A 25,438-nucleotide genomic window follows, 5' to 3' on the forward strand; every position below is an offset into this window, starting at 1 on the left:
GAAGACAACTTCAGCAATAGCCGACTTGAATAAAAACAATTATCAAAGAATTTATTTGCCAAGTTGATTGTTTACCAACATAATACAAACTTTTATGTAAATAGAGCTTTTATCTAACTTAAGAAGCCGATGTCAAACCAAAAAAAAACTAACTTAAGAAGCAAGAGAAGCAATCATGTAAAACTTTTGTTAATGCCCTCAAACATGTGTTGCATGTGTGCCTAAGATGATGTTTGATGTAGTGCTGTGGTGGCTTTACGTTATCGACTTATATATTGATGCAGCATATGTCGGCTCAATATATTAAATAAAGTGAAGAATCCTCTACATGGTCCACAGAGAGTATAACTTTGCTACTACATTTTTCAAAAGCTTCATGGTTAGCAGTTCGGAATTCAACTCGTTGGAGAGTGTTCCTTTCGATATTGAGGTAGAAAACATAAAGCGGCTTAGATACATTCTTCATACGCAAAAACAATGTCACCTGCGGCAGTCACTCCAACGACAGAAACATCCCCACCAACGACTTCGTCCTTCCATAAAGTGGTAACATCACTGCATTCAAAGAACTGATTCGTCTTCAAAAAGTGTAGACATGTTCCGACCATTCCGAGTTTGGGTTTTCAACATCCTTTATAACTGACATACACAACTTGAGGGAACACTTTTTACCCTTGGGGTCATGACGATCCAGATCCAAAAGGTTATAATCATACTCCAGAGTAATCACGCCTAGTTTACCCTTATAGTTTATCAGTTTAGTATTACCCCGGTGACTAATAAAATCAGTGTACGTTCTTTTCTCTCGTTCCAAGAAATCTTTGTAGATAAACTTGAATTCCTCAGACCTAACATGAAAGCAAACAATCAGATGAGAAAGTCCATTGTTTTGTGTAGCAAAGAAATACAAAACCCCATTGATGCATATCTCTTCATGCAAACCACGCGTAGAAAAATGTTTTAAGGGACAATAGAGCTCCCTCCACGAATTGCCTCCAGTCCCTCCTAGTGTCAAAACTCGATCCGGCTTGTCAAAGTTTATGGACAATACCTTAAACTGTTTGTCAACCGGATCAAACCCTAAATAGTTTCTCACACTCAGCATCCCTACTTTGGGTAAAAGAGCCAACTGTCCCGTGCTAGGGTTACATATCACAATCTCCTTAGGTCCACAGAAATAGACCAAACCCAAGGCATGTCTACAATAACTTGTAAGCCTGTCTTTAGGTAACTTCATGTGAGAGTCGGCGGTAACTACAAGAGATGACGACTTCTCATATGGATTACTAGGCTGTGACGACGAGAAAAAACACAAATCGTTACCATCTCGTTTAACGGAGAATAAGATACGCGGCCGAGCCAGGGACCTGGTGAAGAACAACTCTTTGAAGTATGGACTGGCAAGCATAGAACTCCATGGCTTTGAAACGCAAGAAAACCTAGCTATTGATTTGGCTGGCAATTTCGAGAGTATCTCTGTGATGAGATCAATGGGGATAGAATATGAGTTTTCTCCTCTTCTCATGTTGAGTTCGAAGGGTTTGAACTAGTGGCACAGAAACGATCGAAAACCCTAGAAATCGCTTTCTAGAAGAAAAAGTAAGAATTATTATTTTTGATGGGATGTTTTTTTTTTTTTTGCTCTCCTTTAGAACGACTTATTTATAGTTAAAATTTAACCAAACTGATAAAAGAAATTGTTAGATATTTATAAAGAAATTAAAAGGAAAAATCTAATAATCTTAAGTGTTTACTTGCTGATCACGTTATTATAAAATTTGAAAAACGCTATTAATCAAATAAGTGGCTTTGTAAACAAGTGAGAACGTAACAGAGATTAGAAACTAATTGGCGTTTAATGCAACATGTTTTCTTACACAGCATAAATACTGATAAAGATCAACTGAAAAGTCGATGAACTACAGAACAAGGAAGCTCAAGAAGGAGCAAACAAAACGAGTCTTAAAATAGATTAAATTATTTCTTCACTGAACTCTTATTTTATGGGAACTGAGACCAGAATTCTACTACACAGGCATCAGCGTTGAGAGGTTCTTGATGAGAAGGAAGACCTTGGGCTTCCGCTTCTAAATGCATATCTACCTTCTTCACTCCGCCAAGAATCACCACCAGGTCGCTCACCTCCGTTGCCACATTGGTCTCCTTCGACCAGAGGTGGAGCATTGTTCCTGCCACTATGCTGTGGTCTTCTGCTTCCCCATTGGTCATCTGAGGAGCCCGAAACTTCAGTGGCTTGGCTAAGCCTGAACTTAGGAATGTATTTTGCAGACGACTGTGAAGGACCTGCAGCATCTGAAGGAAACTTTAGTGACACTTCTCAGATAAGACACATCAAATGTTATTGCATATTCATGACTATAAAATCTTATTTACCTCTCTGCTTACGAGCTTCCTCTTCTTCCTGAAGCTTTCTTATTCTTTCTTCTTCACATTTCAAGTAATATATCTTCTTTCTTTTAACATCTCTCTCTTGTTTCCTGGCTTGAAGATGCTCCTCTTTCTCTCTCTTTTGTCTCTCAAACTCGGCTTCTCGAAGCCTAATCACTCTATTTTGGAATATTACCTGAAAAAATAAAAGATTTTGATTTGAGTTACTTGATAATAAGAATAAAACATGATATTATAGCATCATGAAGACATCATCACTGACCATGTTCTCAACAAAAGATTCTGAAGATAACATTCTAGTCACCCTGCGTTTCTCCTTCAGTTCACTCTCATGACGTTCCCTGCTGAGCTCGACCTCACGCTACACAAAACATAAGAGACTATAAGGACCTTTGTATGCCTCAACTTAGAAACCACTGTTAAGAAAAATAGTTCACCTGTTGCTCCTGCTCATGAGATTCTATTTCTTCTACGAGTCTTTGCTGATATGCAGCTTCAATCAAAGGGGTAGACTCTTCTCTCTTTGCTCGTTCCAGGTGATCCATTCTTTTGGCAAGTTTAAGGAGCTTTCTCTCCATTTCTTCTACCTTTATCTGGTGATTCTCAGTGTTCTCTAGCAAAGCCTTAGCTTTCTCAAGCTCCCTCTCTTCTATCTCCCTAAGGATTCTCTGTCTCCTTCTCTCCTCAACCTCCGAGGCAAGTCTCTTTTGTTCCGCCTCTTCAGTTTGCATCCTAAGCGTAAGCTTTCTCTTCTCCTCTTCATGTTCCTTCAAAACAAAACACAGAAAACAGTGAGACTTTGTCTCAAGTGATCCAAACGAAAATGAAGTATGATTGACGCCTAAACACATGTTTTGATGTAAGAAAAATACCATCTCTAATAGCTGGCGCTCTTGCTCCTCCTTCCTCTTTTCAATGAAAGATTGCCTGGCAAGCAATCTCTTATGCTCCTTTTCAACAGTCTCCTCTAGATTTGGTACTACTATGTCACCAAGCTTACTTGAAGCAGGGAATAACATAGCTCTTACTTTGTTCATAGTCTCAGCAAAAATAGTCAGAGGATCACTCAACCCATCAGACTCATTACCCTGAAAACATGAAACAAAACAACATCAAGCAAAACTATCAAAAAGTTAATAGTAAAACTACTTAAATGCAGAATAGACTAACCAGATTTCCAAAAGTTACAAAACCCTTCACATGATCAACTTTCATGGCTATAAAATTGTGTTTCACAGCTTCAACTGATATCTTCTCAACGTCTGAAAAGTCCAAGAAAGGGACCAGCTGAGCTAGAAACTCAATTCTTATCGTCTGATACATCTTAGACACCTGAGAAAAATTGTAACAGTAGATTTGTGGGTACATGCAGAAGTATAGGTAAAAAAAAAGAGTGCAACTTACATGTTGAAGCAGCTTCAGAGTAGCAAGCTTCTTCAAAGAAGGAACATATTGAGAGAGTTGTACTTCTGGTAAAGAAGGAGCTGTTGACAGCTTCCCACCTAGTTTGGAGATTCTATCTAGCAAAGGCTTAGTGTCGGAACCGAGATCAAGTGGGTGAAACTCATGCTCTAGTTGATGGTAAAGATCTTTGACCTCCTGAGTTGCACAGCTCAAAACACCACTTGAAACCTAATTGAGAGATAAATTATGTCAAAACACCAAAAGAAAATAAAAATGTCACAAAAGTAACAATTCCAGCTAGAGATGCTCACCAGCTCTGACAAAAGTGATTCCCTAGAAAGCTGAAATAAATAAAACAGATTGAACTATAGTCAGCAAGCAAGTAACAAAGGATGTAACATGATAACAGCATAAGAAAGATAACTTATGTTACCATATCCCTGCTTTCGAATTTAAGTTCAAGATTGAAGCCTATGAGATTAGCCATCTTCAAATTGCCTTCTTTCTCAGTTTCAAACTCTAAACGGGAAGCACCACGAGCCTGACCAAACGGTGGAACAGAGAGTGCCGCCAAGACAACAGATGAAGCTAGTAACTGCAGATCCTTCTCGCTTAACTTCTTATTGAAATTCTTCTGCAAGCTAAACAGCTTCAGCCAAGCATAAGCATGGTAAAGATGGCTCGAAGAAGTCCAGAAGATCTCAGTCAATTTGGAATAGTAAACCACCAGCAAAGATGACTTGGGAGTTTTCTTGACCACGCACATCAATCCATATATATCTTCAACAGAGCGAAAAGCTTCCTGCAAAAGTAAGGTACATGAATATACCGATTATACACTCTAATATTACAGAGAGACACGAACATATATACCTGCCAAAGTCCAAGCTCAGTAGCAACTTTTAACTGCTCAAATCTTGTGTCTAGGTAAAGTTGCAAAGTCTCAGGCTCTGTCAAGTCAGGACGGTCCCTCTGGTCTCTGTATTTGTCAAGGTTCGCCAAATTGTTTCTCATAGTTTCGCAAAGCCTACGAAACTCTGTTGGTCTTTTATACTTCTTGCAAAACTGGAAGGCTTTATGTGCCGTGATCTACAAGAAACAACAATGAATATATCAAACAAAAAAAAGCTAACAAGAATGTAATTGCCTAGGAGAATTAACTAAACTAACCGCATACAAGGCTTGCAACTTCGAGTTGTTTCTCAATATCTCAAGAACCGTTCTGTATGTTTCCCACAAGAACTTCAACCACGGTGTAACCTCGAGACCATCTACATCAAGAGCCTCCTTATCAAGGGCCTCCTCAGCTTTCTCAGTAGCAAGACGTACGAGTTGATTGGTTACTTCTTCAAAGGAAGTCATGTTCACTTGCTGACAAGAATTACGGTACTGGATCAATCCGTCTTTGGCAAACCTACCCATCTTCAAGTCAACGCAAAGCTCCACGAATCTTAACATAATCTTCTCGTGTGGTTTCTGCCAAGCTCTGAAGCCCCTCGAGGTAATGAGATCGTGAAGCACCTGGAGAGCATCTTGTTTCTGCCCAACGTTGATAAGTTCTGCAATGGCCCAACACAATTTCAATTCGTACAGCTGGAAGTAAACTTCATGGTCAAACAAAGATTAAATAAATATCATAAGACGTGGGCTAAAAGGCATCAATGTGTAACTTACCTTCTGCACGCTTTAGTGCATTCTCCGGATTGAAAAAAATCGCCATGATTCAGACTAAACGGTTTAACCAGCAAACTCTTATTTAGACCTGTAAGAACGGCATTAATTTAAGGAGAAAGAAATGGAACTTGGAACTTGAAGCACGATTCATACTATGAAAAAATAGTTTATAGGCGACTAGGCGAGTGGAACACATACTCAGAGAATAGTCTATAATCGATAAAATCACGAACCAAATGAATCTGAAGAAGCTAAGATTCAATAAGTTAGGCGGCGCAGAGAGATTCTTATTTATAGAGTTGTAACGTGTTTTCTAGGGCTTTGAAGTTTCAGAGTTACCTTTTCACGATGTCTTTTACCTCACGTCTTATAGAGTTGTAACTAGAGATGGCAATTGGGTTCTCCCGTCCCGTCCCGTCCCGAACCGCTGTGGATTCGACTTCTGGCGGTACACGACGGACCTGTCCCGCGCGGGATGCGGTCCTCAAACTAGCTGCCCAATCCCGTATCGCGAAATATGCAGGTCTTCGTGGGCCGTTCCGCGGGACATCGAATATTACATTACTTATTTCTACATGCACAAACAAACATAGACATGAATTAATTTTTATCTTGCACATGATCGAGTATACTTTTACAAGATCAATACATTAAGTTTATACAAAACAAATGTATTTATTATCATTTATGATGGTTTGAAGAAGCTCTACCAGTGCAGATTAGAGGTTCTTGAGAGACCGGAAGCATCATCAACACTGAAACCACCATCAATAGAGTTCAATAGTGTCTAATCTCTCTCTCTCTCTCACTCTCACTCTCTCACTCTCTCTCTCTCATGTGAAAGCATAAATGAAGATTTAAGATTGCCGCAAAATCCCGCGGTTTAACCCATCCCGCTTTCGATCCATCCCGTTTTGAGTCCATCCCGCTTTGAACCCATCCCGCTTTGAACCCGTCCCGCGAGGCCCGCAATTTTGCAGACCTATTAAATGGAAGCCCAATCCCGCTCTGCAGCAAACCTTTACAGACCAAGCCCGCGGTCCAGATCTTTGATTGCCATCCTTAATTGTAACGTGTTTTCCTTTCTTTTTCTTTTTTGTAACTGAGAAAATGGAGTTTTTCACGCATATGAGTGTATAACTAATTTTGGCTTCTCTTCCTTTCCTTTTTTTTAAGAAGTCAATTCTCTACATGCTCTTTTCATATTAATTAGTAGAATAGTTAATTACAATAATATATTTCATAAACTCCTGCCTCAGGTACTTTCGTTATATAATAGCTCTTTTCTGATCATAGACAATACTGAGGGATATTATTGAAATTTATTATTTGAAGAAAAAAAGAAAGAAGAAGTTTAACGACATAAAACATTTTGTCACAAAAAGAAAAACAGCAGTTATAATCAAAATCTTTATGTACGAGAAAACAAGTGATAAAAGTCCGTGAAAAGCTAATAGACTAGTCAAGGAGGACGGAGAAGCTTGTTCACAGCCGTGTCAAGAACATCCACATTTCTCCTCAGGTGCTTTCTGCAGATTTGATTTATCAAGGATTGTACCAACTAAAACCACAACTTCTAAGAAAGCTATGAGCTAAACATGGTATGTATATGTCACTCAACCACACATGGCTAACACGCAAAGAACCAACCAAATTAAGGATACAACCGAGCCGCCAGAGTCTCAACGCCTTTAATTTCCTCGTTTAATCTGCACCATTTGAAAGTTTAAGGAATCGTATGAAACAATCATATTTTGGAAACATATATACTCTCAGTATTCTCTATGATCATAATTACCTGAGGCAGGAGTTGATGTAGCGGTTCCCTTTAGTGGATGCATCTAGAGCTGCAAAAGAAAAGCAGTTAAAGCTGATTGTTCATTCATACAAAACCAAGTTAGTTTTTTCTCTAACCATACCGGTTTCCTGAAGACGTCCAGCTGCATCTCCAAAGCAACTCATGTGATCAACTGAGCTTCCAGTAGCCTATCACACCATCAAGGAACAGTCTTTATGATCACAAACAGATCAAAAGCATCAAACTTTGCAATGTTTAACATCGTTCCACAGACACAAACAAAGGCGCTGATGAAATTAACCTTAAAAAAATTGGTTATTTATTTCTAACCTCAGAGAGAGTCGATCGGAGGGAGACAAAGAGAGACGAGAAGCTCTCCGCGATTGCCTTCGAATCCTTCTCCACCGTGGCAAGTGTTCTCAGAATCTCCCCTTGATTCAACGGCGAGGGATCCAATTTTCCGACGAACCCAGATTCCGCCGCCGAAGAATCTCCATCCACCGGTGGATCCATTTCAATTTCAGCTCCGGCGTCCATTTTTCCAAATAGTTAATTCCGGTGGCTACTCGATGTAATCTGTTTCTCTTTAAGTGATTTGAAATTACAAATTCACCCCCACTACTATTCTACTATTTGATTTTGATAGACCGAATGTATTTTACTATTACACTATATGCTACTGTTAATATTAATTTAGGCTCAACTGTATGTTATTCTCATTAATTTCCCTCACCTACAATTAAAGTTGACTTAGAAAACTCTCCCACAATAATTCAAAGCTGTCACTTTCTCATTAATGTGCATGTGCCGCCATTCGAGTAAGACTAATACAAAATTCTGATATAGCTTTGATAAGAACCACAGACTTTAACACACACATACATTATCTAAATAACCAAATCAAGAAAGAAAAAAATGGGAAAGAAAAAGAGCTCTGTATCAATCCTCTGCTTCCTACTCATAAGCTTCACTCCCATTTTTGTTTCTGCACAAACTTGTGATGATGCTGCTGGGACTTTCAAACCCAATAGTCCATACGAGAAGAACCGCCTTCTCATCAACTCTACTCTTGCTTCTGACGTCACGGCTAACGCCGGCTACTTCAACGGCTCCATCGGGCTAGGCCCTGACATAGTCTATGCCTTGGGGATGTGTGCTCCAGGTGCTGAACCACAAGCTTGCTCACACTGTGTCCAGGCCGCCTCAGATATTATACTATATACATGTCTGAACCAAACAGATGCTTTCGTATGGTCAGGTGACGAGTTCCTTTGCCTTGTTCGCTACTCTAGTAAGTCCTTCTCTGGGGTTCTCGCCTTAGAGCCGAATACAGTGTTTCATAATGTAATGGACGTAAGAAAAGAAGACCAGAAAGAGTTTGATAGTGTGTGGGATGGGTTAGTGCTTCCTATGATCACGAGAGTTTCTTCCTCGGTGGGAAACAATTCGTCTACTACTTCTTTATCATTGTCTGGTAAATACTATGCAAAGGATGTAGCTTCAGTACCGGTTTATGGGGACATATTGGTGCTGATGCAATGCACTCCAGATATTTCTTCAAAGGATTGTAGTCTTTGTCTAGAGACAAGTGTTGATTATTATAAGAAATTGTTTCATGGGAAGAGAGGCACCATTATATTGCGGCCTAGTTGCTTTTTCCGGTGGGAGTTGTATAATTTCTCTGGTGCTTTTGATAATATTAATGGTCAACATCCGCCTTCACTGCCGCCTCCAAAGAGTCCTTCTGTTGCTAATCTGACCAATATAGCCAAGAAAGGCAAGTAACTTTAACAATAAGTCCAGCTCAGTTCTTGTTTTTTTTTTTGTGGGAATTGGTGGTTCTAATAGAACCGTTCTATGCAGATAAAAAGGTCTCGGGAGGAATAATCGCGGGTATAGTGGTAGGTATTGTCGTTACCATAATATTGATTTCTTTAGGCTTTGTTATGTTCAAGAGGAAAGAGAGAAATCACGACATGCAACTTCCAAGTGAGTTTCCTTGATTGCTATTTGTAATATTAAGAATCTCACGGCCTAGGAACATTTTTTAACGAGCTTAATGTTGGTTCTTAAATGAAGCGGAATCTGTTCAATTTGATTTCAAGACAATTGAAGCTGCGACGAGCAATTTTTCTGAGGCCAACAAGCTTGGTGCAGGTGGATTTGGTGAGGTTTACAAGGTATAGATACTCTATCTTCCCACCTAGATTGCTTCTTTCCTGAGGAAATAATGAAATGATGATGCCTCGTTTATAAAGGGCATTCTCATGAATGGAACTGAAGTTGCAGTAAAGAGACTGTCCAAAACATCAGGACAAGGTGAGGGAGAGTTCAAGAACGAGGTTGTTGTTGTTGCAAAGCTTCAACATAGGAATCTTGTTAGACTTCTTGGCTTTTCACTTCAAGGAGAAGAAAAGTTACTTGTCTATGAGTTTGTTCCCAACAAAAGCCTTGATTATTTCCTCGTTGGTCAGTTGTTTTCTAAATTTTATCTTTTTGTTTCTTCTTATTTTACATAACCAATTGTGATTATGCATGAATACTCAGACGCTAGTAAGAGAATTCTGCTAGACTGGACAACGCGACGCAGCATCATCGGTGGGATCAGTCGAGGGATTTTGTATCTTCATCAAGATTCACGGCTCAAGATCATACACCGTGACCTCAAAGCTAGTAACATTCTGTTAGATGCGGATATGAATCCAAAAATTGCTGATTTCGGAATGGCAAGGATCTTTGGGATGGACCAAACTGTAGACAACACATCAAGAGTAGTTGGAACCTTGTGAGTATATACTTCTATGATTGAGTTTGATAAACAAACAATGTTGCAGCTAATTTAACATGTATTTATTTGCAGCGGTTACATGCCACCTGAGTATGTGACACATGGACAGTTCTCGATGAAGTCAGATGTGTATAGCTTCGGAGTACTGATTCTTGAGATCATTAGTGGCAAAAAGAATAGCAGCTTCTACCAGATAGATGGTTTAGTTAACAACTTAGTCACTTATGTGAGCAATTAGAATCTAACATAGTCTCAAACTTTGATTAATTATTTTATATATTGATCATAGTTCTGAATACATATTATGTAACATCTTCAGGTTTGGAGACTTTGGGAGGACAAATCATTGCCTGATCTCATTGATCCTTGTATCAAAGAAGACTGTAACATCGATGAAGTTGTTAGATACATACATATTGGACTGTTGTGCGTTCAAGAAAATCCTGCAGATCGTCCAACAATGTCAACAATTCACCAAATGCTCACAACCAGCTCTATTTCTCTGCCTGTACCTCTGCCACCGGGATTTTTTTTCGGGAACAGATCAGGAACGACTTCTTCATCCCAGGGATTGGAGCCGAATCAGTCGAGCAACAAGTCTTTTACTTGTTCAGTGGATGAAGCAACAATTACTGAGGTTAATCCTCGTTGAATAGTGAAAATGAACTGTTTTTTTTAAGTTGTTTCTAGTTTCCACAAAGGCTGCATGGGCATGGAGCGGATATCTGGAAAAATTTCACTATCCATGATCCGCTCCTTCCCATACAAATACTTGAGTTTTTGATCCGCTTGCTTCATACGAATTTATGTATTCGTTTAGTTTGAATATCCGAAACTATTTAAATTATTTGTGGATTTTATGTATTTGTTAGTTTGGATATTCGGATTTATTTAAATTATTCGTAGATTTTATGTATTCGTAAATCCGAAACTATTTAAACTATTCGTGGATTATCCGCTCCGTTTTGTAATTAATAATTATTACATAATAAAAAAATTCAAAATAATATAAAATAATAATATATAATTACAAAAGAAATACTATTTAATTAAAATATTTAATAACTAAAATAATAAATTTAATAAATAAAATATTACATAAAATATAATAATTATATAATTTGCATATATAATTCTTAAATATATGTATATATAATTGAAACGACTGGAATCAAATATCCGTTCCTAATTTTTTTTAACATTTCTGATTTACTTCGTTTTTAGATACTGCATATTAGTATTTGTTTTAATTCATAGAGTTGCAAAAATTCCGAATTTTTTGGTACGAATCAAAATAAATAAAAAATTGAATTAAAAATTATGGATATTTTAACCCCGGCCCTAGTCACTAGTTTTACGTCCACATATGAAATAATTTGAACGTTAACTTTCAGTTTGACTGATTCAGCAAAAAACTCACTATTGAAATTTGGAGAGAAAAGATTAGTTCCTTTTTATTAACTCAACTTAAAGAGTAAAATTTTGTTAAAAGGAAACTTTACAAATAACACATACCTATCTAAATTAATTGAACAGTTTGTTAAATTAACAATATCATCCAAACTAATTAAGATTTTTTAAAAAATATTACTATTTAGTTTTTATAATGTTATTAGTGATTATATTATTTTTTTATTTGATTACCTTTTGTAATATGATTTGTAAATTAATTTCTTGATTAATCTGTTATTTACTTCACAAATTTACAATTACTATTTATTGTTAAACAAAAATACTCTTCATTTTAACTCAAATATATCATTTTTTGAAAAGTCTCCCACAAAAATTCAGAGTTGTCACATTTTTGTTCCAATAAATTCAAAGTTGTCACTTTTTGACTAATATAATATTAGTGAGACAAGTCACCGACGTAAATCTAGAGTAGGCAATTTTGTAGTCCTGCTGCGTGTTGTATTTTACTAACAGAAAGAAAAAAAAGTAGTATATCGCGTTGTCAGTGAGGTGTAATATTCAAAGTTCAGGACAAACTGATAAGATACACACATTCCAAAACACACAAACGCTCTGAATTATTATTTAAAGAAGAAAAAAATGGGAAAGAAGAGCTCTGTATCAATCCTCTGCTTCATACTCATAAGCTTCAGTCCCATTTTTGTTTCTGCACAACAAACTTGTGATGAAGCTTCTGGGACTTTCAAACCCAATAGTCCATATGAGAAGAACCGCCTTCTCATAAACTCTACTCTTGCTTCTAACGTCACGGCTCACGCCGGCTACTTCAACGGCTCCATCGGGGTAGGTCTGGACAGAGTTTACGCCTTGGGGATGTGCGCTCCAGGTGCTGAACCACAAGCTTGCTCACACTGTGTCCAGGCCGCCTCAGACAGTTTACTAAGTACCTGTTTGAACCAAACAGAGGCTTTCGTATGGTCAGGTGACGAGTTCCTTTGCCTTGTTCGCTACTCCAGCAAGTCCTTCTCTGGGGTCCTCGCCTTGGAGCCTATTACACCGTTTTATAATGTAATGGACGTAAGAAAAGAAAACCAGAAGGAGTTTGATAGTGTGTTGGACGGGTTAGTGCTTCGTATGATCACGAGAGTTTCTTCCTCGGAGAGAAACAATTCATCTACTTCTTTATCATTGTCTGGTAAATACTATGCAAAGGATGTAGCTCCAGTGCCGGTTTACAGGAACATATTGATGCTGATGCAATGCACTCCAGATATTTCTTCAAAGGATTGTAGTCTTTGTCTTGAGTCAAGCGTTGATTACTATAAAAAAGTGTATCATGGGAAGAGAGGTGTCATTATGTTGCGGCCAAGTTGCTTTTTCCGGTGGGAGTTGTATAATTTCTCTGGTGCTTTTGATCATATTAATGATCCGCCTCCGCTTTTAGACAGTCCTTCTGTTAATTTGACCGATATAACCAAAAAAGGCAAGTCACTTTAGAAACAATGCCAGAGCAGTTTTTTTTTACGTTGTGTAAAGTTTTTTTTTTGTTGTGTAATGGTTTTTTGTGCAGATAAAAATATCTCACGAGGAGTTGTCGCAGCGATAGTTGTAGTTATTGTGGTTATCATAGTATTGATTTCTGTAGGCATGTTTATGTTCAAGAGGAGAAAGAAAAAGCAAGATATACAACTTTCAAGTGAGTTGCTTCAATTGGTATTGTATTCATAAGAATCTCATTGTTTGCTTAGGAATTTTTTTTGACTATCTTACTGTTGGTCTTAGCTGAAGCGGAATCTGTTCAATTTGGTTTTAAGACAATTGAAGCTGCGACGGGCAATTTTTCCGAGGCGAACAAGCTTGGGGCAGGTGGATTTGGTGAGGTTTACAAGGTATTTTCCCATCTATATTGCTTCTTTCTTTAGGAAATAATGAAATGATTATGTCTTATTTTGTATTAATTACGAAGGGCATCCTCATGAATGGAACTGAAGTTGCGGTAAAGAAACATTCAAAAACAGCAGGACAGGGTGAAAGAGAGTTCAAGAACGAGGTTGTTGTTGTTGCAAGGCTTCAGCATATAAATCTTGTTAGACTTCTTGGCTTTTCACTTCAAGGAGAAGAAAAGTTACTCGTCTATGAGTTTGTTCCTAACAAAAGCCTTGATTATTTCCTCTTCGGTCAGTTGTTTATATATTATATACAGTTTTCCTTTGTTGTTTCTTCTTATACATAGCCAGTTGTAATTATGCATGACTATTCAGATGCTAGTAAGAGAGTTCAGCTGGACTGGACTGTGAGACACAACATCATTGGTGGGATCAGTCGTGGTATTTTATATCTTCATCAAGATTCAAGGCTCAAGATCATACACCGCGATCTCAAAGCTAGTAACATTCTATTAGATGCGGATATGAATCCAAAAATTGCTGATTTCGGAACGGCAAGGATCTTTGGAATGAACCAAACTGTAGGCAATACATCAAGAGTAGTTGGAACCTTGTGAGTATATATACTCTATTTGGACCTGATGAATTTTGATAATCATAATCTTTTTCAGCTAATTAAAATGTATTTTGCAGCGGTTACATGCCACCTGAGTATGTGATACATGGCCAATTCTCGATGAAATCAGATGTATATAGCTTTGGAGTAATGATTCTTGAGATCATTAGTGGCAAAAAGAATAGCAGCTTCCGTCAGATGGATGGTTTAGTTAACAACTTAGTCACATATGTGAGCAGCTAGAACATAATATAGTCTCAAACTATTATTGATTCTTTTAAGTAATGATAAAAGTTCTGAATATATTTTACATAACTTCTACAGGTTTGGAGACTTTGGGAGAACAAATCATTGCCTGATCTCGTTGATCCTGGTATCAAAGAAGACAGTAACATCGATGAAGTTGTTAGATACATTCATATTGGACTGTTATGCGTTCAAGGAAATCCTGCAGATCGTCCCAAAATGTCAACGATTCAACAAATGCTCACAACCAGCTCTATTAGTCTGCCTGTACCTCTGCCACCTGGATTTTTTTTTGGGAACAGGCCAGGAACGACCATGTCAGGCCTGGACCCCAGTCAATCGAGCAGCAAGTCTTATACTTGTTCTGTGGATGAAGCAACAATCACTGATGTTAATCCTCGTTGAATAGTCAAGATGTTCTGTTTAGTTCACTTGTTTCTAGTTTCCACAAAGGCTTGTCACTTGTTTTATGTCCACATATGTAAAAGTTCGACTGATTTAGCATAAAACTCGATATTAAAATTTGGAGAGTAAGTTTAGTTATAAAGAAACTTTATAGTTGACAAAAAAAAAGAAACTTTACAAAGAACACATAACTTGGGAAACAAGCAACCGAAAGACCCTGAGCTTAAAGGTTGTATGGCTCTGTTTTATTGTGTTACTTTGACAAAGGCGTGTCACTTGTTTTATGTCCATGCATAAAAAGGTTCATGGCCACTCAACAATATTTGCAGATTATCTTCAGGTATTGTATAATAAAGAAGAAAATTTACAAGTATAACCTTAGAGAATACGAATAAAGCAGAGGAGTCTCTTACCACACTCCAGGTCAAGCTGGTTTTTTACTAGACCTGGAACTTGTTCCTTGGATGTCAAGCAACGATAAGCCATATTGGCCTAAACCTTGGTCCTTGATCTCATTCACAAAATAAGAATTGCTGAATTATGCAGTGTATTCTCATCAGGCTGATTTACGTCACGCTTGACAAAAAAATTACGTCGTTTTCTCAGTCAAAACAAACAAAATTAATGCCACTTGAACAAATCTATTTCGTATTCGATCTCTTTCATCCTAAATTGTTTATGTGGTTGCGGTCCATTATAATATGCTAATCACCAGTGAACAACACGTCACACGTTAACATCTTCTAAGACCTTCCAATTTTTAATGTAAATAATTCGATTTAAACTAACGCTAACTTTGATTTCCCAAATAACCGTCTCCCAAAATACTATAGTCAAATGTTGGTCCCTTGGTCTCATTAAATATTTTGGAGCCTCCACTTTTGAAAAAGCCAACTTATTAATGTATGCCTATCAACCCTTTTTCAAAAAAGAAAAAAAAAACGTATACGCCTATTTAACATTTACCTATTCAAGACACCAAAAGACTAAACATAAACTTGAAAAAATGTGTCGGATCAGTCTCTTTCCACTTCTCTTATCCGTCCTTGTGACTTTTAGTTTCATCTCAGTGTCCGGACAGATTTGCCTGAACACAACGGGAACTTTCAGACCAAACACTACGTATGACTCAAACCGTCGACTCATTCTCTCGTCTCTTGCCTCTAACGTCACGTCTCGAGACGGTTTCTTCTACAACTCCTCGATCGGGCAAGAACCAGACCGAGTCTACGCGATGGGCTTGTGCATCCCTGGAGCTCAATCAAAACACTGCTCAGAGTGCATAACTAAAGCAGTGACAGATATGATACAGAACTGTCCTAACCAAACTGAGGCTTTCTCATGGCCAGGCACCGAAACTCTCTGCATGGTTCGGTATGCGAACAGTTCCTTCTTCGGATCAATGAACCTAGAGCCGAACTCATTAAGATACAACACTGGGAACATCACCATTAACATGTCGGAGTTCGAAAGAATTTGGGATGCGTTTATGATTAAGCTGATAGATACGGCTTCAGCGGGACGCAGTGGAGCTTCATCGTCTTCTAGTGGTAAGTACTATGCAGCGGATATCACATCGTTGACTACGTTTCAGCGAGTTTACGCGTTGATGGAGTGTACACCGGATTTGTCTCCGGAGAATTGTGAAGCTTGTCTCCGAGCAAATGTTAGGAGGTATCAAGAGTGTTGCCGTGGGAATCAAGGCGGCGTTGCTAGGCGGCCGAGCTGTTTTTTCCGGTGGGATCTTTATCCGTTCTTAGGGGCTTTTGATAATATATCCACCAAAGCAGCTCCGCAGCAACCTTTGACCGGCGACGGAGACGGTACGGAAAAGAAAGGTACTATGTCCTTTTAACGTTTTAAAATGTAAAATTTAGTTATTGAAGACTTTCATAAGAATATAAAAAGACATCAAGTCGAACAAAATTGGATGACGTTTAGATAAGTATGGAACCTCAAAAAGGAGAAATTAAACGTGACACTTTCAAAAAATTCTTAAACAATTGATTTTTATTATTTGTTTTTTTTGGTTTCTCTATTAAAACTTAGCGAAGTTTCATTTTTTATTCTAATTATAATTTCGGTAAATAAATGAGAAAAGTGATTTGTCAAGAAAAAAACGAAGAGAAGAAGAAATTTGTAAAATTTTGATGTAATTTCACTTAGGTGTAATAATATTCTTACCTTGGTGACTGTTGACTGCGTAGATGGCGATTCCCTTTCAGTGGGAGCTATCGTTGGAATTGTGGCTGCGATCATTGTCATCGTCTTGGTGCTGCTCGCTCTTGCGTTTGTCTTTTACCGGAGGAGAAAATCGCACGAAGAAGTTGATTTTCAATGTGAGTTTATCGGTGGTATCTGCCCCAAGTCCAAGCACCTTTGTTCACTTTGTTGATCTTTTTCTGGCTCAACAAGAGAAGTGAATTTCTTTCAGCCTAATTAACATTATTTCTCTTTTTTCTGTGCAGCTGTTGATGATATCTCAACTACACATTCATTACAATTCGATTTTAAGACTATTGAAGCTGCAACAGATAAGTTTTCGAGCAGTAACAGGCTAGGTCAAGGTAGATTCGGTGAAGTGTACAAGGTATAGTTAAGTTTGTTCAACTTCTTTTTCTGTTATTTCACTTGAAAGTTTGAAACTTTGAATCAATATGGGTTTGTAAAAATGTCAATTTCATTAGGGTATACTTCCAAACGGAACTGAAGTTGCTGTGAAGAGACTGTCCAAAACATCAGGACAATGTGCACTACTAGAGTTCAAGAACGAGGTTCTTGTTGTTACAAAGCTTCAGCATAGACATATTGTTAGGCTTCTTGGGTGTTGTTTGGAGCCGGAAGAAAAGATTATAGTCTACGAGTTTGTTCCTAACAATAGCCTTGATTATCTACTTTTTGGTAGGTTGCGGTCAATACTACTACTATATTTTATCGAAATCATAATGATATAGCTATTCTTAAAAACTGTGTGCTTTATGTGTATGCATGGATGTGTAGACCCTTCAAAGCAAGGTCAGTTGGATTGGACAATGAGATACAAGATCATTACAGGGATTGCTCGAGGAATTTTATATCTTCAACAAGATTCACGGCTTATAATCATACACCGTGACCTTAAAACCAGTAACATTCTTTTAGATGCAGATATAAACCCGAAAATTACGGGTTTTGGCATGGCCAGGATTACCATGGCTGACCAAACCCTTGAAAATACAAGCAGAATAGTTGGAACATAGTAATTTCTCTTCCCCTTTGAGATCCTATGAATTGAAGTCTTTGATTGTCATCTATATGCTCAAATTCACTCTATGTTTCAGCGGTTATATGTCTCCTGAGTATGCATTGCATGGCCAGTTCTCCACAAAATCTGATGTATATAGCTTTGGGGTCTTAGTTTTGGAGATTATTATTGGCAAGAAGAATAGCAGCTTCCACGAAACAGATAGTAATGGTAGCAACTTGGTCACTTATGTAAGTACATAAACAGAAACAATCTTCTTGTAACTACGATCAGGTTTCAATGTATTTAATCGATCTATCCTTGTGTAGGCATGGAAGCTTTGGAGAAATGGCTCACCGTTAGAACTTGTGGATCCATTTGTTAGAGAGAGTTGTGACAGCAGTGAAGTTGTCAGATGCATCCATATTGCATTGTTATGTGTTCAAGAGAACCCTATGGATCGTCCAACTTTGTCGACAATCATCTTGATGCTCACTAGTAACACAATCACCTTACCTGTGCCTCAACAACCTGGATTTTTTGTCCAAATCACACGTGATCAAAACTCATCAGCTGTAGATTTGGAGTCAGGTCAATCTACTGGTCCATTAGTGAGTTAAATCTTCGTTGAAGATCAATCTTGATGTGGACTTGAATCTCCCTGTGTTTTGTTTCTCAGATTAGACTTCACTCTCATTTTATTCTGTGTGATTGTAAATTTATAATCGAGTTCTTAAATATGAATTTTGAAAGTTCTTAGTTAATAATAAAGGCAACTCACTAATGATGACCAGACACTCTGCTTTTCACTCTTAGGTTCGTATATTGAGATTATAGTCTTTCCATACCGCCAGCACCCAGTAGTCATTTTTATTGTTAATGTACACCGAAATTCACGTTGCTAAATTAGCAAGAGCCACAATAACTAAACACTCACACACGCACACACAAGACAGAAGATGGGAAAGAAGAGTTCTGTATCAGTCCTCTGTTTCTGCACAATATGTATTGTGTGAACTTTTAAAAAGAAGTTCCTTTGGAGCCTCGTTAAATATGGAAGTATTTCTATGTGTATAACTTTTGTGATGCTTCTACATTGTTTTCATACTTTTTGTTGGTTTATCATTTGTCCCAAACTGTCGACAATAATGTATGGGCACTATCATCTCTGTCATTTTATCTGTTTCTCAACCTCTCGGATTCTTCTCACCACAAACTAGACGCAACCAAGATTCAAGGCTGTCTAGGATACGGTCCATATCCCATACTATAAATGATGTAAACAATTAGAGATCTGGATCATCGTTGAAGCTGTTAAACAATGTCTCAGGTAATGTTTTTTTTCTTCTCCAGGTAATGTGTTATTCAACAATTCAACATAAAAAAATAAGAAGAGACTTATATACACTTAGTAAAAAAGAGTACATGGCATAATGCCATATCTTTCTTTTAAGAAGAATAGTTTACCGGTGGGTTCACCCGGTTGGTCTTTATCTCCATTCCTCTTTTCTATAAAAGGAGACGATTATCTTAACTCGGTGTCGAGTTTTGATTTCAGCTTCCTCATCCACGAGGGCTGGTTTTCAACGTCACTATATGTGACTATTTCTATGCTATCCGACTTTGTCGTGAAGGCTACTTCGACTCATTCAAGCCCTGTCTCGAATCCGCTGTCATCTTCGATTGAAGAATTATCTTGTTTATTTTACGTTGTTGTAGTTTATGCTTTCAATCAAAGAGGATGGATAATTCCCTCTAGCCATTGTAATCAAGAAGTTTAAGGTTTAATGAAATTAAGTTGTGTTTCAAAAAAAAAAAGAGTACATGAGAAAGGGAAAGCAAGACAAGAAAGTTCCAAAGGCCATGTTTTTCTTGTCTTGTTCTTGTCTGACTTAGGTGCCGACTGGTTTTCCCGCTACCACCCGCAAACGCAGCTTTTGCGGTTTATAGCAGTTGTTGGCGTTTCGAAACAATCACTGAAAACGCTACAATCGCTTCAAACCGCTCCGAACCTCTTAAAATCAAAAGCTGGTTCCAGCTAGCTTTGCGGTTGCGGGCGGTTGCGGGAGGGTAAAATTTTTTTCTTTAAAAACAGAATAAATAAAAATAATACTAAAAATATCCAATAAAAAATTTCAACTGAAATAATAGAAATTGTAAAATGTATTCATATTATATTTCAATTTATATTATAAAATTCAAAAACTAAAATATTTTCTATAAATTTTTAAAATTGAATAATAGGATTTTATAAATATAAATTTTATATTTATCATATTATTATGATTTTTAATATTTTATAATTACATAAAATGTAAATATTGTTAATTATTATTTAACAGATGTTGCGTTTTGTAGTTTACCAGTCATAAGAGTCCCGCAAACGCAACAATTTCTAACAGCTATACCAGTCGTACAAATCTCTAAAAAACGCTTAAACCGCAACCACCCGCACCCGCAAACTCCCGCAACCGCAACCGCAACCGCAACCGCTGCGGTTACACCAGTCAGGCCCTTAGTCTAAAACCCCACTTTATACGTTCATATTTTTGTTGCATAATAAAAGTTACATTAAGAAGGAAAAAAGCGTTTACTTTGACTTTTATTGACTTACGGTGCTCGTCACTCCACAAATCATCCCCTGTTTCACGGCAATCTACGGTAGTCACAGACTCAAAAAGAGAGGAAAAATATATATATTCGTTATATAAATGAGAGCTTCATGATGTAGACCAAACTGAAAGAAGTCGAACCATGTCTTCTTGCACCACTTTCATCTTCCTTGCCCTATTCTCCTTACTCGCTAGCTTCAGAGCTTATGCTCAAAATCCTCGTTACACATTCCATTCGTGCCCAAATGCAACAACTTATACAAGAAACAGCACTTATTCCACCAATCTCAAAACCCTTTTGTCCTCTCTCTCTTCCCCCGACGCCTCCTACTCCACCGGATTCCAGAACGCCACGGTGGGACGCGATCCCGACAGGGTCACAGGACTTTTCCTCTGCCGAGGAGACGTCTCGCCTGAAGTTTGCCATCGCTGCGTCGCCTTCTCAGTCAACGATACCTTAGCTCGGTGTCCCAATGAGAGTGAGGTCGTGCTTTACTACGAGGAGTGCATGCTCAGATACTCTCACCAAAATATTCTATCGACCCTTGTGTACGAAGGAGGGTTTATCTTGCTGAACGGTAATATTATTTCATCTAATCAAGAAGACAGGTTCGAAGATTTGGTGTCGACCACGATGAACCAAGCTGCCGACAAAGCAGCTAATAGTTCTAAGAAGTTCTATACGATCAAAGCCAATTGGACCGCACTCCAGAGTTTATACGGTCTGGTTCAGTGCACTCCTGATCTGACACGATATGAATGTTTGCGTTGCCTGCATCGATCCATCGATGGGATGCCTCTTAATAGAATTGGGGGTAGACTTTTCTGGCCTAGTTGTAACTCAAGGTACGAGCTTTACTCGTTCTTCAACGAAAACGACACTAGAACACCTGAAGAACAACATGCACCGCCGCCACCATCGCCATCACCGCTACCACCTCCTCCGGCGTCTATTTCTCCTGTCTCATCTCTTACACGAACTGGTGAACTCTTTTATCTTCCTCTGTTTTTTACTCTGGTTTCTCTAAATATTCAATACTATCCGATCTCAAGAAAATGTTTATTTTTTTATATGCAGGTAAACATGATAATTCAAAAGTGTTAATAGTAGCCATCGTTGTGGGTGTTGTAGTGGCGGTTCTGATTTTAATAGCTGGTTATTGTTTCCTTGCAAAGAGGACAAAGAAGATTTCAGACAATGCACCAGCTTTTTATGGTAAAGATTGCAGTGGAATAACAACCTTAACTAGGTTTAGATTATTTCACCGATCAGTTTTTTTTTTTGTCTCATCTGATTGCTATGAATTATTGTGCAACAGGGGACGATATTACAACCATTGAGTCACTGCAACTTGATTATAGAATTATTCAAGCTGCAACAAATAACTATTCCGAAAATAATAAAATTGGTGAAGGTGGATTTGGTGAGGTTTACAAGGTACTACTATTCCTTAACTTGGCATGAGTTTCTGCAAATTTTCTTAAAAAAATTGTGTGAACACATTTTGATAACGAGATGGTGCTGATGGAAACGGACAGGGAACTTTCGCGAATGGGGTTGAAGTTGCGGTAAAGAGACTGTCAAAATCATCAAGACAAGGTGACACAGAGTTCAAGAACGAGATTGTTGTTGTTGCAAAGCTCCAGCATAGAAATTTGGTTAGGCTCCTAGGATTTTCTCTAGAACAAAAAGAGAGGATACTGGTCTAGAGTATGTGCCCAACAAAAGCCTTGATTACTTCCTCTTTGGTCAGTTGATTATTGCTTTGTTTCAATAATTATTTAGCCTTATTCTTGAAACTTGGGATTACAAGTCTTTAGAGTTTACTATAATTCCATGGATATGCACACACAGACCCTGCAAAGCAACCTCAGCTGGACTGGACTCGACGATATAAGATCATTGGAGGGATTGCACGGGGAATTTTGTATCTCCATCAAGATTCATGGCTCACAATTATACACCGTGACCTCAAAGCAACTAACATTCTCCTAGATGTGGATATGAATCCAAAAGTTGCTGATTTTGGAATGGCGAGGATCTTTGGGATAGATCAAACCCAAGATAATACAAGCAGGATAGCTGGCACCTAGTAAGTCTTCCACTCATCTTCTCGTAATTAAGATGAAGTTTGTTAAACATGATTTTGCCTATTTACAAATTCTTTTTTTGTGAGTTCCAGCGGTTACAAGAGGGTCTTTTCCAAGTCTACTCTGAAAGAAAAGACCTGGTTGCCTAGGGACGGGTAATGTCACAGTATTACTAGTGAGCATCAGAACAATGGTTGACAAGGGTGGACGCTCTACAGGATCTTCTTGAACACACAAAAGACCTATATGGACACATCGAACAACTTCATTCCTTTGGAAATTATCTAAAATCATTGGATCCATGAGGTCTAGCGGTGTCCCATTACTCCAGAGCCTCCATGCCTAGAATATTATTTTAAGCAATCAGAAATTGCAACCATGGTCAGGTAAATATGGAACTTGATTGGCTAAACACTTACATATGAAACCAAGTCATGTGCACCGTCTGTTTGGTAGAAGCTGCTATTCTTCTTGCCGCTTATAATCTCAAGGACTAAGACTCCGAAGCTATAGACATCTGATTTCATTGAGTACTGACCATGCATTGCATACTCAGGAGACATGTAACCACTGAAACCCGACAACAATACTTTAGTATGTTGGCCACAAAAATTCATTAAATGTATGAGTAGTTTAAAAGACAAAACTTACTAGGTCCCCACTATCCTGCTTGTATTCTCCTCTGTTTGGTTCATTCCAAAGATCCTAGCCATTCCAAAATCGGCAATTTTAGGATTCATGTTCGCATCCAGAAGAACGTTACTTGCTTTAAGGTCACGGTGTATAATCGTGAGCCGTGAATCTTGATGAAGATAAAGAATCCCTCGAGCAATTCCACCAATAATCTTGTATCGCCGAGACCAATCCAGCTGACTTTTCTTTGCAGGGTCTGCACACACCATAGAGTAGAATCAGCTTTAAATATTTCCAAGAATTGACAAAAGAATCGTTGAGAAGGGAAACTAACCAAAGATGAAGTAATCAAGGCTTTCATTAGGCACATACTCATATACTAGTACCCTCTCTTTTCCTTCTAGACAAAACCCGACAAGTCTAACCAGATTTCTATGTAGTAGCTTTGCAACAAGAATAACCTCGTTTTTAAACTCTGCAACTGCAACTTCAGTTCCATCCGATAATGACAGTCTCTTCACTGCAACTTCAGTTCCATCCGATAATGTACCCTAGCGTTATCACCACCATTATGTTGGCCTCAAATGGTAAGGAAAAGAAAAACATATCCCAAGGCAGTTAAGGAACTATAATTACCTTGTACACCTCTCCAAATCCACCTTGGCCTATCTTATTACTTTCTGCAAAATCATTAGTAGCAGTTTGGATTGATCTGTAATCAAGCTGCAGTGATTCTGCGGTTGTTATATCATCTCCTGGTGCATAAAAGAAATTCTTAGAAGCAGGAAAGAGAATCTGAACATTGACATAAATCAGATTATAATTCAATTGACATCTTTACCATCAAATGCAGATGCTGTGTCAAAAGTCTTCTTTGCCCTCTTTGCAAGGAAACAATAACAAGCTATGAAAAGCAGAGCAACCACTATAATAGGAACCACAATGGCTACCACTAGTACACTTGAACTCCCACCTTTCCCTGTTATTCAGACATCATTAGCATTGATATCAGACAGTGGGAGCGGTAAAGACAAGAGTTCTAACCCGGCGGCGGCGGAGGAACTGAAACCGGCGGTAGTGGTGCCGGCGGAGGTGTTGTAATGGCGGATTCGTTGTAAAATGCGTAAAGCTCGTATCTTGAACTACAGCTATGTACAATAAATCTTCCTCCAATTTTATCAGTAGGTAACTGATTGATGCCCTGTTGCAGGCAACTCAAACAGTCTTGTCTTGTCAGATCAGGAGTGCACTGAACCAGCCCATATAAATTCTGTGATGCAGTCCAGTTAGCTTTTCTAGCATCGAATTTTCTGGGACTGTCCGCAGCTTCACTGGCGGCTTGGTTCATCGTTGACAAGACCAAATCTCTGAACTGGTCTTTTTGGCTGGATGTAATATTTTGGCCGTTCCACGTGACAACTCCTCCGTTGGTGCTTAACGTCGAGAGGATGTTCCGGTTAGAGTATCTTACCATACACTCATCGTAGTAGAGCACGACCTCTCTCTCGTTCGGACACCGAGTTGAGGTGTCGTTGACGACAAAGGCGACGCATCTACGACAAACTTCCGGCGAATAGTCTAACCTGCAAAGGAAAAGTCCGGTGACACTGTCGGTGCCTTGTCCCGAGGTGGCGGTTTGGAATCCGGTTGAGTAAGAGGCGTTGTTGGAAGAGAGAGAGGACAAGAGGGTTCTGAGATTGGTGGAGTAAGTGCTGTTTCGTGTGTAAGTTGTCGTGTTTGGACAGACGTGGTATACGTAAGTGGGATCTTGAGCATAAGCTCTGAAGCTAGCGAGAAAGGAGAAAAGGAAGAGAAAGATCAAAGAGGCCCAAGAAGACATAACTTGCTTTTGAGAAATTCCGATATACTGATGAAATAAAATTTGAATTTTGATTCTCTGTGTTTGTGTAGATTTACAATGAAAACAGAGGATGGTTCTGTGACGTGTGCCAGACGAAAAAGTCAAGGTTTTTGTATTCAAAACTCGTGTCCAACTTGTGCTCATCTACAACAAAACTATTAAAATATGGTATAAATAAAAAATATTAAATGCGAAAATATTTGTGGATGGCCTTTGATCGGTTCATTAGTAGAAATGCGTCAAGATTGGTTTGCAAAGGAAGAGACTCTTCGTAGTTGGCATTATTTCAAACATAATTTTCTTTGGTATTGACTGATGATAATTATAAAAATTCCCACGCGGTGACGGTGTAAGCAAAAGAAAAAAAAAACTCGTTTTC

General features: G+C 38.3%; 6 protein-coding genes and 2 pseudogenes across 10 annotated transcripts; 4 read left to right on the forward strand and 4 right to left on the reverse strand.

The window, feature by feature from the left end:
• Positions 1-255: 255 nt before the first annotated feature.
• LOC108853678 (putative F-box protein At5g42430) lies at positions 256-1,632 on the reverse strand (annotated as a pseudogene).
• Positions 1,633-1,853: 221 nt separating this feature from the next.
• LOC108851827 (eukaryotic translation initiation factor 3 subunit A-like) lies at positions 1,854-5,814 on the reverse strand. 3 transcript variants are annotated; one of them, XM_057009273.1, is made up of 13 exons: positions 5,721-5,814; positions 5,488-5,575; positions 4,984-5,372; positions 4,687-4,902; positions 4,247-4,615; positions 4,125-4,154; positions 3,814-4,041; positions 3,580-3,741; positions 3,282-3,497; positions 2,847-3,176; positions 2,672-2,770; positions 2,395-2,584; positions 1,854-2,313 (listed from the first exon to the last, which is right to left on the reverse strand). In XM_057009273.1, exons 2-13 carry the CDS (start codon positions 5,531-5,533, stop codon positions 2,039-2,041), a joined length of 2,550 nt encoding a protein of 849 aa, XP_056865253.1. In that variant the 5' UTR covers positions 5,534-5,575; positions 5,721-5,814; the 3' UTR covers positions 1,854-2,038. The 3 variants fall into 3 exon arrangements, with proteins under 3 accessions (XP_056865253.1, XP_056865254.1, XP_018480799.2); XM_057009274.1 differs by having other exon boundaries at positions 1,854-2,304; positions 5,686-5,814; XM_018625297.2 differs by having other exon boundaries at positions 5,686-5,814.
• A 963-nt stretch (positions 5,815-6,777) lies between these two features.
• On the reverse strand, positions 6,778-7,881 carry LOC108851828 (uncharacterized). The gene is made up of 5 exons (XM_018625298.2): positions 7,616-7,881; positions 7,407-7,473; positions 7,286-7,334; positions 7,152-7,196; positions 6,778-7,016 (listed from the first exon to the last, which is right to left on the reverse strand). The coding sequence occupies exons 1-5, from the start codon at positions 7,820-7,822 to the stop codon at positions 6,950-6,952; spliced, it is 435 nt and encodes a 144-aa protein (XP_018480800.1). The 5' UTR covers positions 7,823-7,881; the 3' UTR covers positions 6,778-6,949.
• Positions 7,882-8,151: 270 nt separating this feature from the next.
• Positions 8,152-10,980, forward strand: LOC130511743 (cysteine-rich receptor-like protein kinase 17). 2 transcript variants are annotated; one of them, XM_057009277.1, is made up of 7 exons: positions 8,152-9,062; positions 9,149-9,274; positions 9,365-9,465; positions 9,544-9,754; positions 9,833-10,070; positions 10,146-10,299; positions 10,393-10,980. In XM_057009277.1, the coding sequence occupies exons 1-7, from the start codon at positions 8,201-8,203 to the stop codon at positions 10,723-10,725; spliced, it is 2,025 nt and encodes a 674-aa protein (XP_056865257.1). In that variant the 5' UTR covers positions 8,152-8,200; the 3' UTR covers positions 10,726-10,980. The 2 variants fall into 2 exon arrangements, with proteins under 2 accessions (XP_056865257.1, XP_056865258.1); XM_057009278.1 differs by having other exon boundaries at positions 9,544-9,604.
• A 1,079-nt stretch (positions 10,981-12,059) lies between these two features.
• Positions 12,060-14,758, forward strand: LOC130511745 (cysteine-rich receptor-like protein kinase 17). Its single transcript, XM_057009279.1, has 7 exons — positions 12,060-12,969; positions 13,057-13,182; positions 13,269-13,375; positions 13,453-13,663; positions 13,748-13,985; positions 14,066-14,219; positions 14,313-14,758. Exons 1-7 carry the CDS (start codon positions 12,126-12,128, stop codon positions 14,637-14,639), a joined length of 2,007 nt encoding a protein of 668 aa, XP_056865259.1. The 5' UTR covers positions 12,060-12,125; the 3' UTR covers positions 14,640-14,758.
• Positions 14,759-15,542: 784 nt separating this feature from the next.
• LOC130511742 (cysteine-rich receptor-like protein kinase 11) lies at positions 15,543-18,652 on the forward strand. 2 transcript variants are annotated; one of them, XM_057009276.1, is made up of 7 exons: positions 15,543-16,462; positions 16,847-16,978; positions 17,108-17,229; positions 17,327-17,540; positions 17,640-17,877; positions 17,960-18,113; positions 18,192-18,652. In XM_057009276.1, the coding sequence occupies exons 1-7, from the start codon at positions 15,646-15,648 to the stop codon at positions 18,480-18,482; spliced, it is 1,968 nt and encodes a 655-aa protein (XP_056865256.1). In that variant the 5' UTR covers positions 15,543-15,645; the 3' UTR covers positions 18,483-18,652. The 2 variants fall into 2 exon arrangements, with proteins under 2 accessions (XP_056865256.1, XP_056865255.1); XM_057009275.1 differs by having other exon boundaries at positions 15,545-16,477.
• Positions 18,653-20,541: 1,889 nt separating this feature from the next.
• On the forward strand, positions 20,542-22,568 carry LOC108854322 (cysteine-rich receptor-like protein kinase 15; annotated as a pseudogene).
• A 26-nt stretch (positions 22,569-22,594) lies between these two features.
• LOC108854321 (cysteine-rich receptor-like protein kinase 10) lies at positions 22,595-25,164 on the reverse strand. Its single transcript, XM_018627848.2, has 7 exons — positions 24,243-25,164; positions 24,040-24,177; positions 23,835-23,953; positions 23,533-23,749; positions 23,217-23,454; positions 22,985-23,135; positions 22,595-22,907 (listed from the first exon to the last, which is right to left on the reverse strand). Exons 1-7 carry the CDS (start codon positions 25,036-25,038, stop codon positions 22,626-22,628), a joined length of 1,941 nt encoding a protein of 646 aa, XP_018483350.1. The 5' UTR covers positions 25,039-25,164; the 3' UTR covers positions 22,595-22,625.
• Between the last annotated feature and the right edge of the window lie 274 nt (positions 25,165-25,438).

This window comes from Raphanus sativus, chromosome 4 (genome assembly GCF_000801105.2).
Source record: "Raphanus sativus cultivar WK10039 chromosome 4, ASM80110v3, whole genome shotgun sequence".
Lineage (NCBI taxonomy): Eukaryota > Viridiplantae > Streptophyta > Magnoliopsida > Brassicales > Brassicaceae > Raphanus > Raphanus sativus.

Bases quoted from the DNA above. Each gene is read 5' to 3' on its own strand.
- LOC108851827 (XM_057009273.1), bottom strand. From the start codon at position 5,533: ATGGCGATTTTTTTCAATCCGGAGAATGCACTAAAGCGTGCAGAAG. The intron at 4,616-4,686 runs GTATATATGTTC...TTACTTTTGCAG, and splicing joins CTGAGCTTGGACTTTGGCAG to GAAGCTTTTCGCTCTGTTGA. The intron at 3,498-3,579 runs GTTAGTCTATTC...TCATGTTTTCAG, and splicing joins TTGTAACTTTTGGAAATCTG to GGTAATGAGTCTGATGGGTT.
- LOC108851828 (XM_018625298.2), bottom strand. From the start codon at position 7,822: ATGGACGCCGGAGCTGAAATTGAAATGGATCCACCGGTGGATGGAGAT. The intron at 7,335-7,406 runs GTATGGTTAGAG...TTTCTTTTGCAG, and splicing joins TGGACGTCTTCAGGAAACCG to CTCTAGATGCATCCACTAAA. The intron at 7,017-7,151 runs GTATCCTTAATT...TCAAATCTGCAG, and splicing joins GAGACTCTGGCGGCTCGGTT to AAAGCACCTGAGGAGAAATG.
- LOC130511743 (XM_057009277.1), top strand. From the start codon at position 8,201: ATGGGAAAGAAAAAGAGCTCTGTATCAATCCTCTGCTTCCTACTCATA. The intron at 10,071-10,145 runs GTGAGTATATAC...ATTTATTTGCAG, and splicing joins TCAAGAGTAGTTGGAACCTT to CGGTTACATGCCACCTGAGT. The intron at 10,300-10,392 runs GTGAGCAATTAG...TAACATCTTCAG, and splicing joins TTAACAACTTAGTCACTTAT to GTTTGGAGACTTTGGGAGGA.
- LOC130511745 (XM_057009279.1), top strand. From the start codon at position 12,126: ATGGGAAAGAAGAGCTCTGTATCAATCCTCTGCTTCATACTCATAAGC. The intron at 13,376-13,452 runs GTATTTTCCCAT...TTAATTACGAAG, and splicing joins GATTTGGTGAGGTTTACAAG to GGCATCCTCATGAATGGAAC. The intron at 13,664-13,747 runs GTCAGTTGTTTA...ATGACTATTCAG, and splicing joins CCTTGATTATTTCCTCTTCG to ATGCTAGTAAGAGAGTTCAG.
- LOC130511742 (XM_057009275.1), top strand. From the start codon at position 15,646: ATGTGTCGGATCAGTCTCTTTCCACTTCTCTTATCCGTCCTTGTGACT. The intron at 16,979-17,107 runs GTGAGTTTATCG...TTTTCTGTGCAG, and splicing joins CGAAGAAGTTGATTTTCAAT to CTGTTGATGATATCTCAACT. The intron at 17,541-17,639 runs GTAGGTTGCGGT...ATGGATGTGTAG, and splicing joins CCTTGATTATCTACTTTTTG to ACCCTTCAAAGCAAGGTCAG.
- LOC108854321 (XM_018627848.2), bottom strand. From the start codon at position 25,038: ATGTCTTCTTGGGCCTCTTTGATCTTTCTCTTCCTTTTCTCCTTTCTC. The intron at 23,455-23,532 runs GTTAGTTTCCCT...TGGTGTGTGCAG, and splicing joins CCTTGATTACTTCATCTTTG to ACCCTGCAAAGAAAAGTCAG. The intron at 23,136-23,216 runs GTAAGTTTTGTC...GTCGGGTTTCAG, and splicing joins AGCAGGATAGTGGGGACCTA to TGGTTACATGTCTCCTGAGT.